Source organism: Chiloscyllium punctatum, chromosome 15 (assembly GCF_047496795.1).
Source record: "Chiloscyllium punctatum isolate Juve2018m chromosome 15, sChiPun1.3, whole genome shotgun sequence".
NCBI classification, from domain to species: Eukaryota; Metazoa; Chordata; class Chondrichthyes; order Orectolobiformes; family Hemiscylliidae; genus Chiloscyllium; species Chiloscyllium punctatum.
In genome coordinates this window covers 57467809-57482529 of record NC_092753.1, presented here as the reverse complement: position 1 = coordinate 57482529, position 14721 = coordinate 57467809, and the positions used below count along the sequence as shown (strand labels likewise).

Below are 14721 nucleotides of genomic sequence, written 5' to 3'. Positions count from 1 at the left end.
CATGTAGAGAAATCCCCATGAAACTCGCCGAAATTGACATGCAGCCAGAAATAATGGAAGATTTAGCTCCATGAGTTTTTCCTTGCCATTCCACGGCATGCACAGAATCTGCATACATACATGAAGTGTTGTGGCAGAAATAACTGCATCTATTTATTTTAATCAAACTGTTCAGATATCTTATGGCTAGCCTCAACAGCATGTAGGACTTTAGTCAGAACCGCTAGACAGAGATAGGGATGTTGTCATTGTGCCACAAGACCTTTGAGTTTTTAAATTTCACAAATTGCTCATGTGATTTGAATCCACGTTCATTGGTACTTAGGTGAACCTCACAATTACAAGCCCAGTGACATTACCACAACACCAGACCTCCCCTCTTAACTAAGAAAGGGATGATAACCTTATTGGGATTGTATTATAGACCCCTGTAATAGTCAGAGGGAAATTGAGAAACAAACGTAAGGAGATCTCAGCTATCTGTAAGAATAATAGGGTGGTTATAGTAGGGGATTTTAACTTTCCAAACATAGACTAGGACTGCCATAGTGTTAAGGGTTTAAATGGAGAGGAATTTGTTAAGTGTGTATAAGAAAATTTTCTGATTCAGTATGTGGATGTACCTACTAGAGAAGGTGCAAAACTTGACTTACATTGGGGAAATAAGGCAGGGCAGGTGACTGAGGTGTCAGTGGGGGAGCACTTTGGGCCAGCGACCATAATTCTATTCATTTTCCAATAGTGATGGAAAAGGATAGAGCAGATCTAAGTTGAAGTTCTAAATTGGAGAAAGGCCAATTTTGACAGTATTAGGAAAGAACTTTCAAAAGCTGATTGGGGCAAATGTTCGCAGGTAAAGGGACGGCTGGGAAATGGGAAGCCTTCAGAAATGAAATAACAAGAATCCAGGGAAAGCATATTTCTGTTAGGGTGGAAGGAAAGGCTGGTAGGTATAGGGAATGCTGGATGACTAAAGAAATTGAGGGTTTGGTTAAGAAAAGGAAGGAAGCATATCTAAGGTATAGACAGGATAGATCGAGTGAATCCTTAGAAGAGTATAAAGGAAGTAGGAGTATACTTAAGAGGGAAATCAGGAGGGCAAAAAGGGGACATGAAGTAACTTTGGCAAATAGAATTAAGGAGAATATAAAGGGTTTTTACAAATATATTAAGGACAAAAGACTAACTAGGGAGAGAATAGGGCCCCTCAAAGATCAGCAAGGCGGCCTTTGTGTGGAGCTACAGAAAGTGGGGAGATACTAAATGAATATTTTGCATCAGTATTTACTGTGGAAAAGGATATGGAAGATATAAACTGGAGGAAATCGATGGTGACATCTTGCAAAATGTCCAGATTACAGAGGAGGAAGTGCTGGATGTCTTGAAACACATAAAGGTGGATAAATCCCCAGGACCTGATCAAGTGTACCCTAGAATTCTGTGGGAAGCTAGAGAAGTGATTGCTGGGCCTCTTGCTGAGATAGTTGTACCATTGATAGTCACAGGTGAGGTACCAGAAGACTGGAGGTTGGCTAACGTGGTGCCACTGTTTAAGAAGGGCAGTAAAGACTAGCCAGGGAACTATCAACCAGTGAGCCTGATATTGGTGGTGGCCAAGTTGTTGGAGGGAATCCTGAGGGACAGGATGTACATGTATTTGGAAAGGCAAGGACTGATTCAGGATAGTCAACATGGCTTTGTGCGTGGGAAATCATGTCTCACAAACTTGATTGAGTTTTTTGAAGAAGTAACAAAGAGGATTGATGAGGGCAGAGTGGTAGATGTGATCTGTATGGACTTCAAATAAGACGTTTGACAAGGTTCCCTGTGGGAGATTGGTTAGCAAGGTTAGGTCTTAAGGAATACGGGGAGGAGAACTAGCAATTTGGATACAGAACTGGCTCAAAGGTAGAAGACAGAGGGTGGTGGTGGAGGGTTTCTTTTCAGATTGGAGGCCTGTGACCAGTGGAGTGCTACAAGAATCAGTGCTGGGTCCTCTAATTTTTGTCATTTGCATAAATGATTTGGATGTGAGCATAAGAGGTACAGTCAGTACATTTGAGATGACACCAAAATTGGAGGTGTAGTGGACAGCGAAGAAGGTTACCTTAGATTACAACAGGATCTTGACCAGATGGGCCAATGGGCTGAGAAGTGGCAGATGGAGTTTAATTCAGATAAATGCGAGGTGCTCCATTTTGGGAAAGCAAATCTTAGCAGGACTTACACACTTAATGATAAGGTCAGAGGGAGTGTTGCTGAACAAAGAGACCTTGGAGTGCAGGTTCATAGCTGCTTGAAAGTGGAGTCACAGGTAGATAGGATAGTGAAGAAGGCATTTGGTATGCTTTCTTTTATTGGTCAGAGTATTGAGTACAGGAGTTGGGAGGTCATGTTGCGGCTATACAGGACATTGGTTAGGCCACTGTTGGAATATAGTGTGCAATTCTGGTCTCCTTCCTATCGGAAAGATGTTGTGAAACGGTTCAGAAAAGATTTACAAGGATGTTGCCAGGGTTGGAGGATTTGAGCTATAGGGAGAGGCTGAACAGGTTGGAGCTGTTTTCCCTGGAGCGTTGGAGGCTGAGGGGTGGCCTTACAGAGGTCTACAAAATTATGAGGGTCATGGATAGGATAAGTAGACATGGGGTTGGGGAGTCGAGAACTAGAGGGCATAGGTTTAAGGTGAGAGGGGAAAGATATAAAAGAGACCTAAGGGACAACTTTTTCATACAGGGGGTGGTACGTGTATGGAATAAGCTGCCAGAGGAAGTGGTGGAGGCTGGTACAATTGCAACATTTAAGAGGCATTTGGCTGGGTATATGAATAGGAAGGGTTTGGAGGGGTATGGGCTGGGTGCTGACAGGTGGGACTAGATTGGGTTGGAATATCTGGTTGGCATGGACGTGTTAGACTGAAGGGTCGGTTTCCATGCTGTACATCTCTATGACTCTATGCAGTTTACCCAGTACTCTTCCTCCCACTGACAAACCAATCTCCTAGCTAGGATGATGCTTCGCTTTCAATTTCATGAATTTTAATTCGACTTTAATTACTTACCCCTTTATTAAACGTTGCAAAGAACTTGATATAAGGGTGGAAGTGCTCTGCTGCATCTTCAAAAGCTTTGTAATCTGCATTAGAAAGAGAAGACAAAATAGAAACAAGGGTAGAAATGTAAAATAGAATACTCAGTGCATTTTAAATATGTGATTTTGTAAGAACATTTTGCAGCATCTTCAAATTTCCATGTTTGTGTTCCGAATCCCACAAGAGCAAAGGTGTAGAATAACAAAGTTTGTAAGATCCTGAACAGTTATGACTGAGACGGATATGGAAAGGATGTTTCCCTTTGTGGGTCAGTCAAGAACTTGGGTATATGGTTTTAAAATTAGGGGTTGCTGTTTTGGATACAGAGGAATGGAAATCTTTTCTTTCAGAGGTTTGCGTGACTTTTGATCTCTCTGCATAAGATAATTTTTAAGACAGATGCAAAGATAATTATTTGGTGAGAGAATCAGAGGCTATCGGGGAAATGAGAATGTGGAATTTCAGCACATGAACAGATCAACCATGATATTGTTGAAGATATGGTGGAGCTGGCTTACATGGGGCAAATCACCAAATTCATATGCTTGCATGCTTGGTGCATAAAATGGAACAGTATTTTAGCCAATTAAAAGTTATTTTTGATATCACTAAAAATGTTATGAAATGTTGTTATTTTTCCACTGGCATCACTAGAGCATCATATAAACCATCACTGTTAAAATTCCTCTCTTAGTCAGTATGGTCTTGTCCATACAATCCAGACTTAATAGATGAAATGTGTGCAATAAAAAGATGTGCTATCGTATAACCTGCAGCTGCTTGACATGTCACCAGTGAATATTTCTTTCATTTCAAGTATCTACACATTTGGATTTGGCTTCTGACTATTTCAAACTCAGACAGCCAGTCACACCAGAATCCAACATTTGTCACCCATCTCTAATTGCCCTTGAGAAGTTAATAGTTATCTGTTTCTTTGAAATTTTGCAGTCCATGAGATATCAATATTCATGTGGTACTGTTGAAAAGGGAGTTTTTGGATTTTTGACTCATCAACATTGAAGTACGAGCAATACAGTTTGAAGTCAGGATGGTTTATGGCTTGGAGGAGAACTTGCAGGTTGTGATATTTGTATTCCTCAGCTGCCCTCGTCATTCCAGGCAGTTAAACATGCAGGATTGGAAGGTGCTATCAAAGCAGGTTTGGGAGTTGCAGTTGTGCATCTTGTAAAGGGTACATGCAATGACCGCAGTGTACCAGTAATGGACTTAATAAATGCATAAAGTGGTGGATTTCAGGCTGCCTTCTCCTGAATGGTATCGTATTTTTCAAGTATTGTTGCAGCTATTCTCATCCAGACAAATGGAGAGCATGCACCATGCTCCGCACTGTGCATTTTAGGTGGTGGATATCATCAAGAGTCAGGAGATTAAGTTACAAGCTGCAGATTGTAGCTTCTGGTCATATAAGTATAATGCTGGTCAATGGAAACCCTAAGGATGTCAATAGCAGGAATTCAGCGATGGTAATGTCATTGAACTTCAAAGGGAGGTAATTAGATTCCCTCTGGTTATAGGCAGTCTTTGTCTGATAGTTGCGTGGCATGAATGTTATTTGCTACTTAGCAGCCCAGTCTGAATGTGGTCCAGATGTTGCTGCATGTGAGTACTGCTCAGTTCTGAGGTATCATGAACAATACTGAACACTTTCAAATAGCAGCAAACATCCCCACTCCTGGCCTAATGATGGAGGGAAGGTCACTGATGAGGCAACTAAAGATGCTTGAATCTGGGACCACCCTGAGAAACCCATGCAGTAATATCCTAATGCTACCAAAAACCACACCAACTTCCTTTATGCTAGGTACACATTCAACCAGTGGAGAGTTCTTTTCCCCAAATCCCACTGACGTTAACTTTTCTTAATTTCTTTGACATCAGTCTTGGTCAAAAGGCACCTTGGACAGTCACTCTCATCTCATGTATTGAATCTGACTCCTTTGCCCATATTTAGAACAAGTCTGTCATGAGATCTGGACTTGACCTAATGCCTAAACCAAAGAAATATACAGGTATAAATTATTGGTGTAACAAATTGATTAATTCTTGATTAAACGTTGCACTGAATGCAACATTTAAGATATCTGAGCTTTCTGCAGAACAGAAAATAATGATCAGGTTAATTATTCTAATTTTTATATCTGACAATTGTTTCCAACCACAAATTCTCTTATTAAATTGTCACTGTAAACCACTCCAAGTTTAAAGATATTTTAAATGCTACAATTTAACAGGCAGAGTAAGTTTATACAGCATATGTGAGGCCATTCTGAGTTTTCTTCTGTTTAGATACATTCATGATACCTTATCAATAGGCACAACATAGGCACAATTCAATTTTTAAAAATCTATTTTTTTTAACACATCAATACTTCTGTTTTTTAAAAACATAGAAATACGTAAACTGAATAATTATAGGCCAGTCGATCTGGGCATTGTGGGCAAATTACTGGAAAAAAATCAACACGTTTTAATTGATATTTAGAAAGTCATAGATGATTCAAGTACAGTCAGAATGATGCATTGTGACAAGGTCATAGAGTCATAGAGATGTATAGCATGGAAACAGATCCTTCGGTCCAATCTGTCCATGCTGACCAGATATCCTAACTCAATCTAGTCCCACCTGCCAGCACCTGGCCCATATCCCTCCAAACCCTTCCTATTCATATACCCATCCAAATGCCTCTTAAATGTTGCAATTGTACCAGCCTCCACCACATCCTCTGGCAGCTCATTCCATACACGTACCACCCTCTGCGTGAAAAAGTTGCCTCTGAGGTCTCTTTTATATCTTTCCCCTCTCACCCTAAACCTATGCCCTCTAGTTCTGGACTCCCCAACCCCAGGGAAAGACTTTGTCTATTTATCCTATCCATGCCCCTCATGATTTTATAAACCTCTATAAGGTCACCCCTCAGCCTCCGACGCTCCAGGGAAAACAGCCCCAGCCTGTTCAGTCTCTCCCTATAGCTCAAATCCTCCAACCCTGGCAACATCCTTGTAAATCTTTTCTGAATCCTTTCAAGTTTCACACCATCTTTCTGATAGGAAGGAGACCAGAATTGCACGCAATATTCCAACAGTGGCCTAACCAATGTCCTGTACAGCTGCAACATGACCTCCCAACTCCTGTACTCAATACTCTGACCAATAAAGGAAAGCATACCAAATGCCTTCTTCACTATCCTATCTACCTGCGACTCCACTTTCAAGGAGTTATGAACCTGCACTCAAAGGTCTCTTTGTTCAGCAACACTCCCTCTGACCTTATCATTAAGTGTGTAAGTCCTGCTAAGATTTGCTTTCCCAAAATGCAGCACCTCGCATTTATCTGAATTAAACTCCATCTGCCACTTCTCAGCCCACTGACCCATCTGGTCCAGATCCTGTTGTAATCGGAGGTAACCCTCTTCGCTGTCCACTACACCTCCAATTTTGGTATCATCTGCAAACTTACTAACTGTACCTCTTATGCTCACATCCAAATCATTTATGTAAATGACAAAAATTAGAGGGCCCAGTACCGATCCTTGTGGCACTCCACAGGTCACAGGCCTCCAGTCTGAAAAACAATCCTCCACCACCACCCTCTGTCTTCTACCTTTGAGTCAGTTCTGTATCCAAATGGCTAGTTCTCCCTGTATTCCATGAGATTTAACCTTGATAATCAGTCTCCCATGGGGAACCTTGTCGAACGCCTTACTGATGTCCATATAGATCAAATCTACTGCTCTGCCCTCTTCAATCTTGTTTGTTACTTCTTCAAAAAACTCAATCAAGTTTGTGAGACATGATTTCCCACGCACAAAGCCATGTTGACTATCCTGAATCAGTCCTTGCCTTTCCAAATACATGTACAACCTGTCCCTCAGGATTCCCTCCAACAACTTGCCCACCACTGAGGTCAGGCTCACCAGTCTACAGTTCCCTGGCTTGTCTTTACTGCCCTTCTTAAACAGTGGCACCACGTTAGCCACCTCCAGTCTTCTGGTACCTCACCTGTGACTATCAATGGTACAACTATACAAGAGGTACAATGCAAGAGGCCCAGCAATCACTTCTCTAGCTTCCCACAGAATTCTAGGGTACACTTGATCAGGTCCTGGGGATTTATCCACCTTTATGTGTTTCAAGACATCCAGCACTTCCTCCTCTGTAATCTGGACATTTTGCAAGATGTCACCATCGATTTCCCTCCAGTTTATATCTTCCATATCCTTTTGCACAGTAAATACTGATGCAAAATATTCATTTATTATCTCCCCCACTTTCTGTAGCTCCACACAAAGGCCGCCTTGCTGATTTTTGAGGGGCCCTATTCTCTCCCTAGTTACCCTTTTGTCCTTAATATATTTGTAAAACCCCTTTGGATTCTCCTTAATTCTATTTGCCAACACTATCTCATGTCCCCGTTTTGCCCTCCTGATTTCCCTCTTAAGTATACACCTACTTCCTTTATACTCTTCTAAGGATTCACTTGATCTATCCTGTCTATACCTTAGATATGCTTCCTTCTTTTTCTTAACCAAACCCTCAATCTCTTTAGTCATCCAGCATTCCCCATACCTACCAGGCTTCCCTTTCACCCTGACAGGAACATACTTTCCCTGGTTTCTTGTTATCTCTTTTCTGAAGGCATCCCATTTTCCAGCCGTCCCTTTACCTGCGAACATCTGCCTCCAATCAGCTTTTGAAAGTTCTTGCCCAATACCGTCAAAATTGGCCTTTCTCCAATTTAGAACTTCAACTTTTAGATCTGCTCTATCATTTTCCATCACTATTTTAAAACGAATAGAATTATGATTGCTGGCCCCAAAGTGCTCCCCCACTGACACCTCAGTCACCTGCCCTGCCTTATTTCCCAAGAGTAGATCAAGTTTTGCACCTTCTCTAATAGGTACATCCATATACTGAATCAGAAAATTGTCTCGTACGCACTTAAAAATTCCTCTCCATCTAAACCTTTAACACTATGGCAGTCCTAGTCTATGTTTGGAAAGTTAAAATCCCCTACCATAATTACCTTATTATTCTTACAGATAGCTTAGATCTCCTTACAAGTTTGTTTCTCAATTTCCCTCTGACTCTTAGGGGGTCTATAATACAATCCCAATAAGGTTATCATCCCTTTTTTATTTCTCAGTTCCACCCAAATAACTTCCCTGGATGTATTTCCGGGAATATCCTCCCTCGGCACAGCTGTGATGCTATCCCTTATCAAAAATGCTACTCCCCCTCCTCTCTTGCCTCCTTTTCCTGTAGCATTTGTATCCTGGAACATTAAGCTGCCAGTCCTGCCCATCCCTGAGCCATGTTTCCATAATTACTATGACATCCCAGTCCCATGTTCCTGACCACGCCCGGAGTTCATCTGCCTTCCCTGTTAGGCTCCTTGCATTTAAATAAATGCAATTTAATTTATTAGTCCTAACTTGTCTCTGCTTGCCCTGACTGTTTGACTCACTTCTGTTCTCAACTGTACCAGTCTCAGATTGATTTCTTTCCTCACTATCTCAATGGGTCCCACCTCCACCTCCCCCCCACTCAACCTTACTAGTTTACATCCTCCCAAGCAGTTCTAGCAAATTTCCCTGCCAGTATATTAGTCCCCTTCCAATTTAGGTGCAATCCGTCACTTCTACCCCAAAAGAGATTCCAATGATCCAAAATTGTGAATCCTTCTCCCGTACACCAGCTCCTCAGCCATGCATTCATCTGCTCTATCCTCTTATTCCTGCCCTCACTAGCTCGTAGCACTGGGAGTAATCCAGATATTACTACCCTTGAGGACCTCCTTTTTAAAATTCTGCCTAACTCTCTGTAATCTCCCTTCAGAATCTCAATCTTCTCCCTTCCTATATCGTTGGTTCCAATGTGGACAATGACCTCTTGCTCGCCCCTCTCCCCCGTGAGAACATTCTGCATCCTCTCCAAGACATCCTTGATCTTGGCACCAGGGAAACAACACATCATTCTGCTTTTTCTCTGCTGGCCACAGAAACATCTGTCTGTACCTCTGACTACAGAATTCCCTAATACAATTGATCTCTTGGAAGCCGACGTACCCCTCGTTGCATTACAGCCAGTCTCAATACCAGAAACTTGGCGGTTCATGCTATGTCCCTCTGAGAATCCATCACCCCCTACATTTTCCAAAACATATCTGTTTGAAGAGGTGATATCAGGCTAATGCAATTTAATTTTTGGAAAAGGTAACAAGCAGGTGATAGTGTACATAATGTGATCTTAAAAGGCGTTTTTACCAAGGAGTCACATGCAGACCACTCAGAAGAATAAAAGCCCATGTGATCTTAGAAAAAGTACCAAATTGGATCTGAAATGTGCCCAGGGCAAAAAGAAAGTAACCAATGTGTCTTTTCAAGATTAGAAGGTTATTTCCTGTGGTGCTCCATGGTGCTCAGTACTATGTCCTTGCTTTTTGTTTGGTATCTATTATTTGGATGTTAAATCAAGAAGTTCTCAAGGGATTAAAAAATTGGACTAGTGGTTTATAATAAAGAAGAAAATGATAGACTGCAGGAAGTATTGATGGACTGATCAGGTAGGTTAATAAATGTCAAAGTGAATTCAATCCAGAGAAGTGTAAAGTACTGTATTATGGAAGGGCAAGCAAGAAAACAAAATACACAATAAATGGGAAGACACTGAGAAGTGCAGATGAACAGTGAGACCTTGAGTGGAAGCCTACATAGGCAGAAGGCAGTAGACAAGGTTATAAAGAAGCATAGGGTATACTTTCCTTTATCAGATATGGTTATGGTGGGATGGTCGAAAACAATAGTTACACTAAAACTATGATACTACATAAAATACTTGTCATAGTAGGATCCCAGAAAGGGTGTATTTGCATCAGGGAGAGCAAGAAGAGACTTGTGATCCAAAAATGTTAACCAAGAGAAAAGTTTCAGTAGGTAGGGGTTGTCTTCTTTGGAACAGAGGATGCTGATGAAAAACTTAATTGAGATGCTTAAAATATTGAGGAGTTCATTTGAAGTGAATTCATGTTTCTGTTAAGAGAAAGCCATAGATTTAAAGTAATTAGTTGGAGAATTTGACAGGAATTGAGCAGGAGATTTTCACCCAGAGTGTGGTGACCTGGACCACTTTTAAAAATGTGTCGGCATGTAGTTGAAATGTTTTAACTCACAAACGTATGGACTGAGATGTGGAATGTGGGATTAGGTTGCATGGCTTGATTTTCTGTCAAAATGGGTAAAATATCCTGCTTTTGTGCTGTATGCCTCTCACATTCTTTCTACTGTTTTATATTATCATTTGAAGGTTTCCTGTGTTTATAAAATCTTTCACACTTACAGTTAAGTTTCCAAGCTGATGTCTTTCCATCTAAACCATTACACAACAGTTACCTTTGGCACTAATCAATGAATCTGCTACAGTTCCTTTGCTGTTTATTTGTCTCAATGTGCAGTATCTTTATATTTATTTCTATGGTCAGGCATGCATGGCATCTTAAAAGTGACTGCGTGTGAACCTTGTGCAGTCTCCTTGATGTTCAAATTACACCTGCACAGTTTAAAGGGAACACTGGAGGTGACTCACGTTCAGAAACTTCACTTTTAAAGTACCCAATCAATTTGATCACTTCATCAGTTCTTTCAAAAGAGCGAACCTCTGCCCGAGATTCAATTATTTCCACTGGATCTTCCATCACCTGTTAATGAAAGGAAAGTTCCAACATCAGTCTCATTCTTAAACATTGTCATATTTTCAGCGTAAAAAGATGTCCTTCAATACTTTTTTTCTGAACTAAATACAGCAGTGTTGGATATCACACATTCATAATACTGGCTTCTTTAACTTTAATGCTGCAACAGGTTGTCTTCTGAGAAATAGTTATTGTCATTTTGTATCTTCATAGCCTTCCCTTTGGTAGATGTTGTGAAGTAATGTAAGGATTTTCAGTCTAACTATCAATTGAACAGTCTGCAACATGAATGATGCCTTCATGTCTGTAGCCATCAGTCAACAGGATAATTAGTCCTGAAGAAAAGGCATCATCACAGGTGGAGGGAGGTCATCTGTTGGACTGCACATCCAACTTGATAGTCCTGGCTGCCTCAAGGCATACCAACCTCGCTATAGAGGCTTCAAATGTGCCTGGAGACCCATACTTCTACCATAACATAATTAAGGCTTCAGTGTGTCTATGTAACTATTATTGTAAAGAGTAGTCTTGACCATTTTCATGTGCAATAATATCATGTTCCACATCTTTCAGTCATTTTAAATCTTCGATGTGCTTTGAAACCCTACACGTGTCAAGCTTATACTGAAGGTGTTCACTTCACAGAATTAACTACTTTTTCCAGAGGAGAAAGTGAGGACTGCAGATTCTGGAGATCAGAACTGAAAATGTGTTGCTGGAAAAGCGCAGCAGGTCAGGCAGCATCCAAGGAGCGGGAGAATTGACGTTTCGGGCATCAGCCCTTCTTCAGGATTGAGGAAAGTGTGCCAAGCAGGCTAAGATAAAAGGTAGGGAGGAGGGACTTGGGGGAGGGGCGTTGGGAATGTGATAGGTGGAAGGAGGTTAAGGTGAGGGTGATAGGCCGGAGTGGGGATGGGGGTGGGGGCGGAGAGGTCAGGAAGAAGATTGCAGGTTAGGAAGGTGGTGCTGAGTTCGAGGGTTAGGACTGAGACAAGGTGGGGGGAGGGGAAATGAGGAAATTGGAGAAATCTGAGTTCATCCCTTGTGGTTGGAGGGTTCCTAGACGGAAGATGAGGCGCTCTTCCTCCAGTCGTCGTGTTGCTATGGTCTGGTGATGGAGGAGTCCAAGGATCTGCATGTCCTTGGTGGAGTGGGAGGGGGAGTTGAAGTGTTGAGCCACGGGCTGGTTGGGTTGGTTGGTGCAGGTGTCCCAGGGGTGTTCTCTGAAACGTTCCACAAGTATGCAGCCTGTCTCCCCAATATAGAGGAGGCCACATCGGGTGCCGCGGATGCAGTAAATGATGTGTGGAGGTGCAGGTGAATTTGTGGTGGATATGGAAGGATCCCTAGGGGCCTTGGAGGGAAGTAAGGGGGTAGGTGTGGGCGCAAGTTTTGCATTTCTTGCGGTTGCAGGGGAAGGTGCCAGGAGTGGAGGTTGGGTTGGTGGGGGGTGTGGACCTGACAAGGGAGTCACGGAGGGAGTGGTCTTTTCGGAACGCTGATAGGGGAAGGGAGGGAACAAAATCCCTAGTGGTGGGGTCTGTTTGGAGGTGGCAGAAATGACGATGGATGATACGATGTATATAGAGGTTGGTGGGGTGGTAGGTGAGGACCAGTGGGGTTCTGTCCTGGTGGCGATTGGAGGGGCGGGAAGTGGAGGAGATGCAGTGGAGAGCATCGTCAATCACGTCTGGGGGGAAATTGCGGTCTTTGAAGAAGGAGGCCATCTGGGTTGTTCGGTATTGGAACTGGTCCCCCTGGGAGCAGATGCAGCGGAGACGAAGGAATTGGGAATATGGGATGGCGTTTTTACAGGAGGCAGGATGGAAGGAGGTGTAGTCTAGGTAGCTGTGGGAGTCGGTCGGTTTATAGTAAATGTCCTTGTTAATTCGGTCGCCCGAGATAGAAATGGAGAGGTCTAGGAAGGGGAGGGAGGAGTCTGAGACGGTCCAGGTAAATTTGAGGTTGGGGTGGAAGGTGTTAGTAAAGTGGATGAACTGTTCAACCTCCTCGTGGGAGCATGAGGCAGCGCCGATACAGTCATCGATGTAGTGGAGGAAAAGGTGGGGGGTGGTGCCAGTGAAGCTGCGGAAGATGGACTGTTCCACATATCCTACGAAGAGGCAGGCATAGCTGGGGCCCATGCGGGTGCCCATGGCAACTCCTTTGGTTTGGAGGAGGTGGGAGGATTGGAAAGAGAAGTTGTTCAGAGTGAGGACCAATTCAGTCAGTCGAAGGAGGGTGTCAGTGGAAGGGTACTGGTTGGTACGGCGGGAAAGGAAGAAGTGGAGGGCTTTGAGTCCTTCGAGATGGGGGGATGGAGGTGTACAGGGACTGGATGTCCATGGTGAAGATAAGGCGTTGGGGACCGGGGAAGCGAAAATCATGAAGGAGGTGGAGGGCGTGGGTGGTGCCCCGAACGTAGGTGGGGTGTTCTTGGACTAAGGGGGGCAGGACAGTGTCGAGGTATGCAGAGATGAGTTCGGTGGGGCAGGAGCAGGCCGAGACAATGGGTCGGCCGGGGCAGTCAGGTTTGTGGATTTTGGGCAGGAGGTAGAAACGGGTGGTGCAGGGTTGTGGGACTATGAGGTTGGAGGCAGTGGATGGGAGATCCCCTGAGGAGATGAGGTTATGGATGGTCTGGGAGATGATGGTTTGGTGGTGGGAGGTAGGGCCATGGTCAAGGGGGCAGTAGGAGGAGGTGTCCACGAGCTGGTGTTTAGCTGGTGTAAAGATCAGTGCGCCAAACTACCACCGCACCTCCCTTGTCTGCCGGTTTGATAGTGAGGTTGGGGTTGGAACGGAGGGAGTGGAGGGCTGCACGTTCTGAGGGTGAGAGGTTGGAGTGGGTGAGAGGGGTGGAGAGGTTAAGGCGGTTAATGTCACGGCGGCAGTTGCCTATGAAGAGATCGAGGGCGGGGAAGAGGCCAGCACGGGGTGTCCACAGGGACTTTTTCCAGAGTCTACTTCATTTAACAACATTTTCTTCATTTGAATACAGAGAATTTTTTGGGTGTGCACAGTTCAGTACCCTGGTTGAGACTCCTGAGATTTATAAAAACTATAAATTCATTTAAAATGCTTAAGACTAATCTCACAACTGCATCCTCTCCTATTGTTACAAGACAAAGCAGAACAGAAAGGATAACCATTTTATACGCCATTGATCTTGTTGAAGGATTTGGAGCATAAGAGCAATAGTAGGCTATTCAGCCACTCAAGCCTGTTCCACCATTCTAAGTCATGACTGATCATCTATCTCAATCCCAGATCTCTTGATGTCAACAGTATCCAGAAATCTATCGAAGTCTGACTGAGTTCCACAGCTCTCTGAGATACAGAAATCCTAAGATTCACTACCCACTGAGTGACGAAATTCCTCATCACCTCAGTCTTAACTGGCTTGTTCATAATTCTGAGACTGTGTCCCCTATTTGTGGAACCCTGCCTCAAACTAGTGTGACATTCTTTTTGCATCTACCATCTCAAGCCCTGTAAGAATGTTACAAATGTCAATGAGATCATCTCCCATTCTTCTGAACTTCACAGAATACAATCCTAGAGAATACAGAATAAATGCACTGATTAGAGACAATAATAAATACATTTATGAGTATCATGTATGATACACCAGACATTAGAGTTCTTTTGGTAATGCTGGCCTAGCAGTTGGCTGTAAAAATTTCCCCAAAGTGTCACAGTTCCAAATTCAAGATTTTTCCTCAGCTCAATTTAAAATTTAGAGCGTTAGGATATAAGGTCATTTAGTTAACATTTGAAAGGAAAACTCTCATCTTCAGAGATGGCCGCTTTGTTATACGTTAGGCACAGGGCTATTTGCTGATCAAATGCATATTATTTAGCTGCATTCATAATTCCTCTGAGGATGAAGAGGCCCAGGTCAGCCCACATCAGGACT

At 43.1% G+C, this 14721-nt stretch overlaps 1 protein-coding gene across 1 annotated transcript in view; it reads right to left on the bottom strand.

Annotated features, from left to right (window-relative positions):
• The window catches only part of casq2 (calsequestrin 2), a 55507-nt gene that overhangs the window by 18758 nt on the left and 22028 nt on the right, over window positions 1-14721 (bottom strand). The window contains exons 4-5 of the mRNA XM_072585199.1: window positions 10697-10808; window positions 3062-3135 (exon numbers count right to left, since the gene is read on the bottom strand). Of these exons, the coding sequence (XP_072441300.1) occupies window positions 3062-3135; window positions 10697-10808 (186 nt within the window). The remainder of the gene's footprint in view (window positions 1-3061; window positions 3136-10696; window positions 10809-14721) is intronic.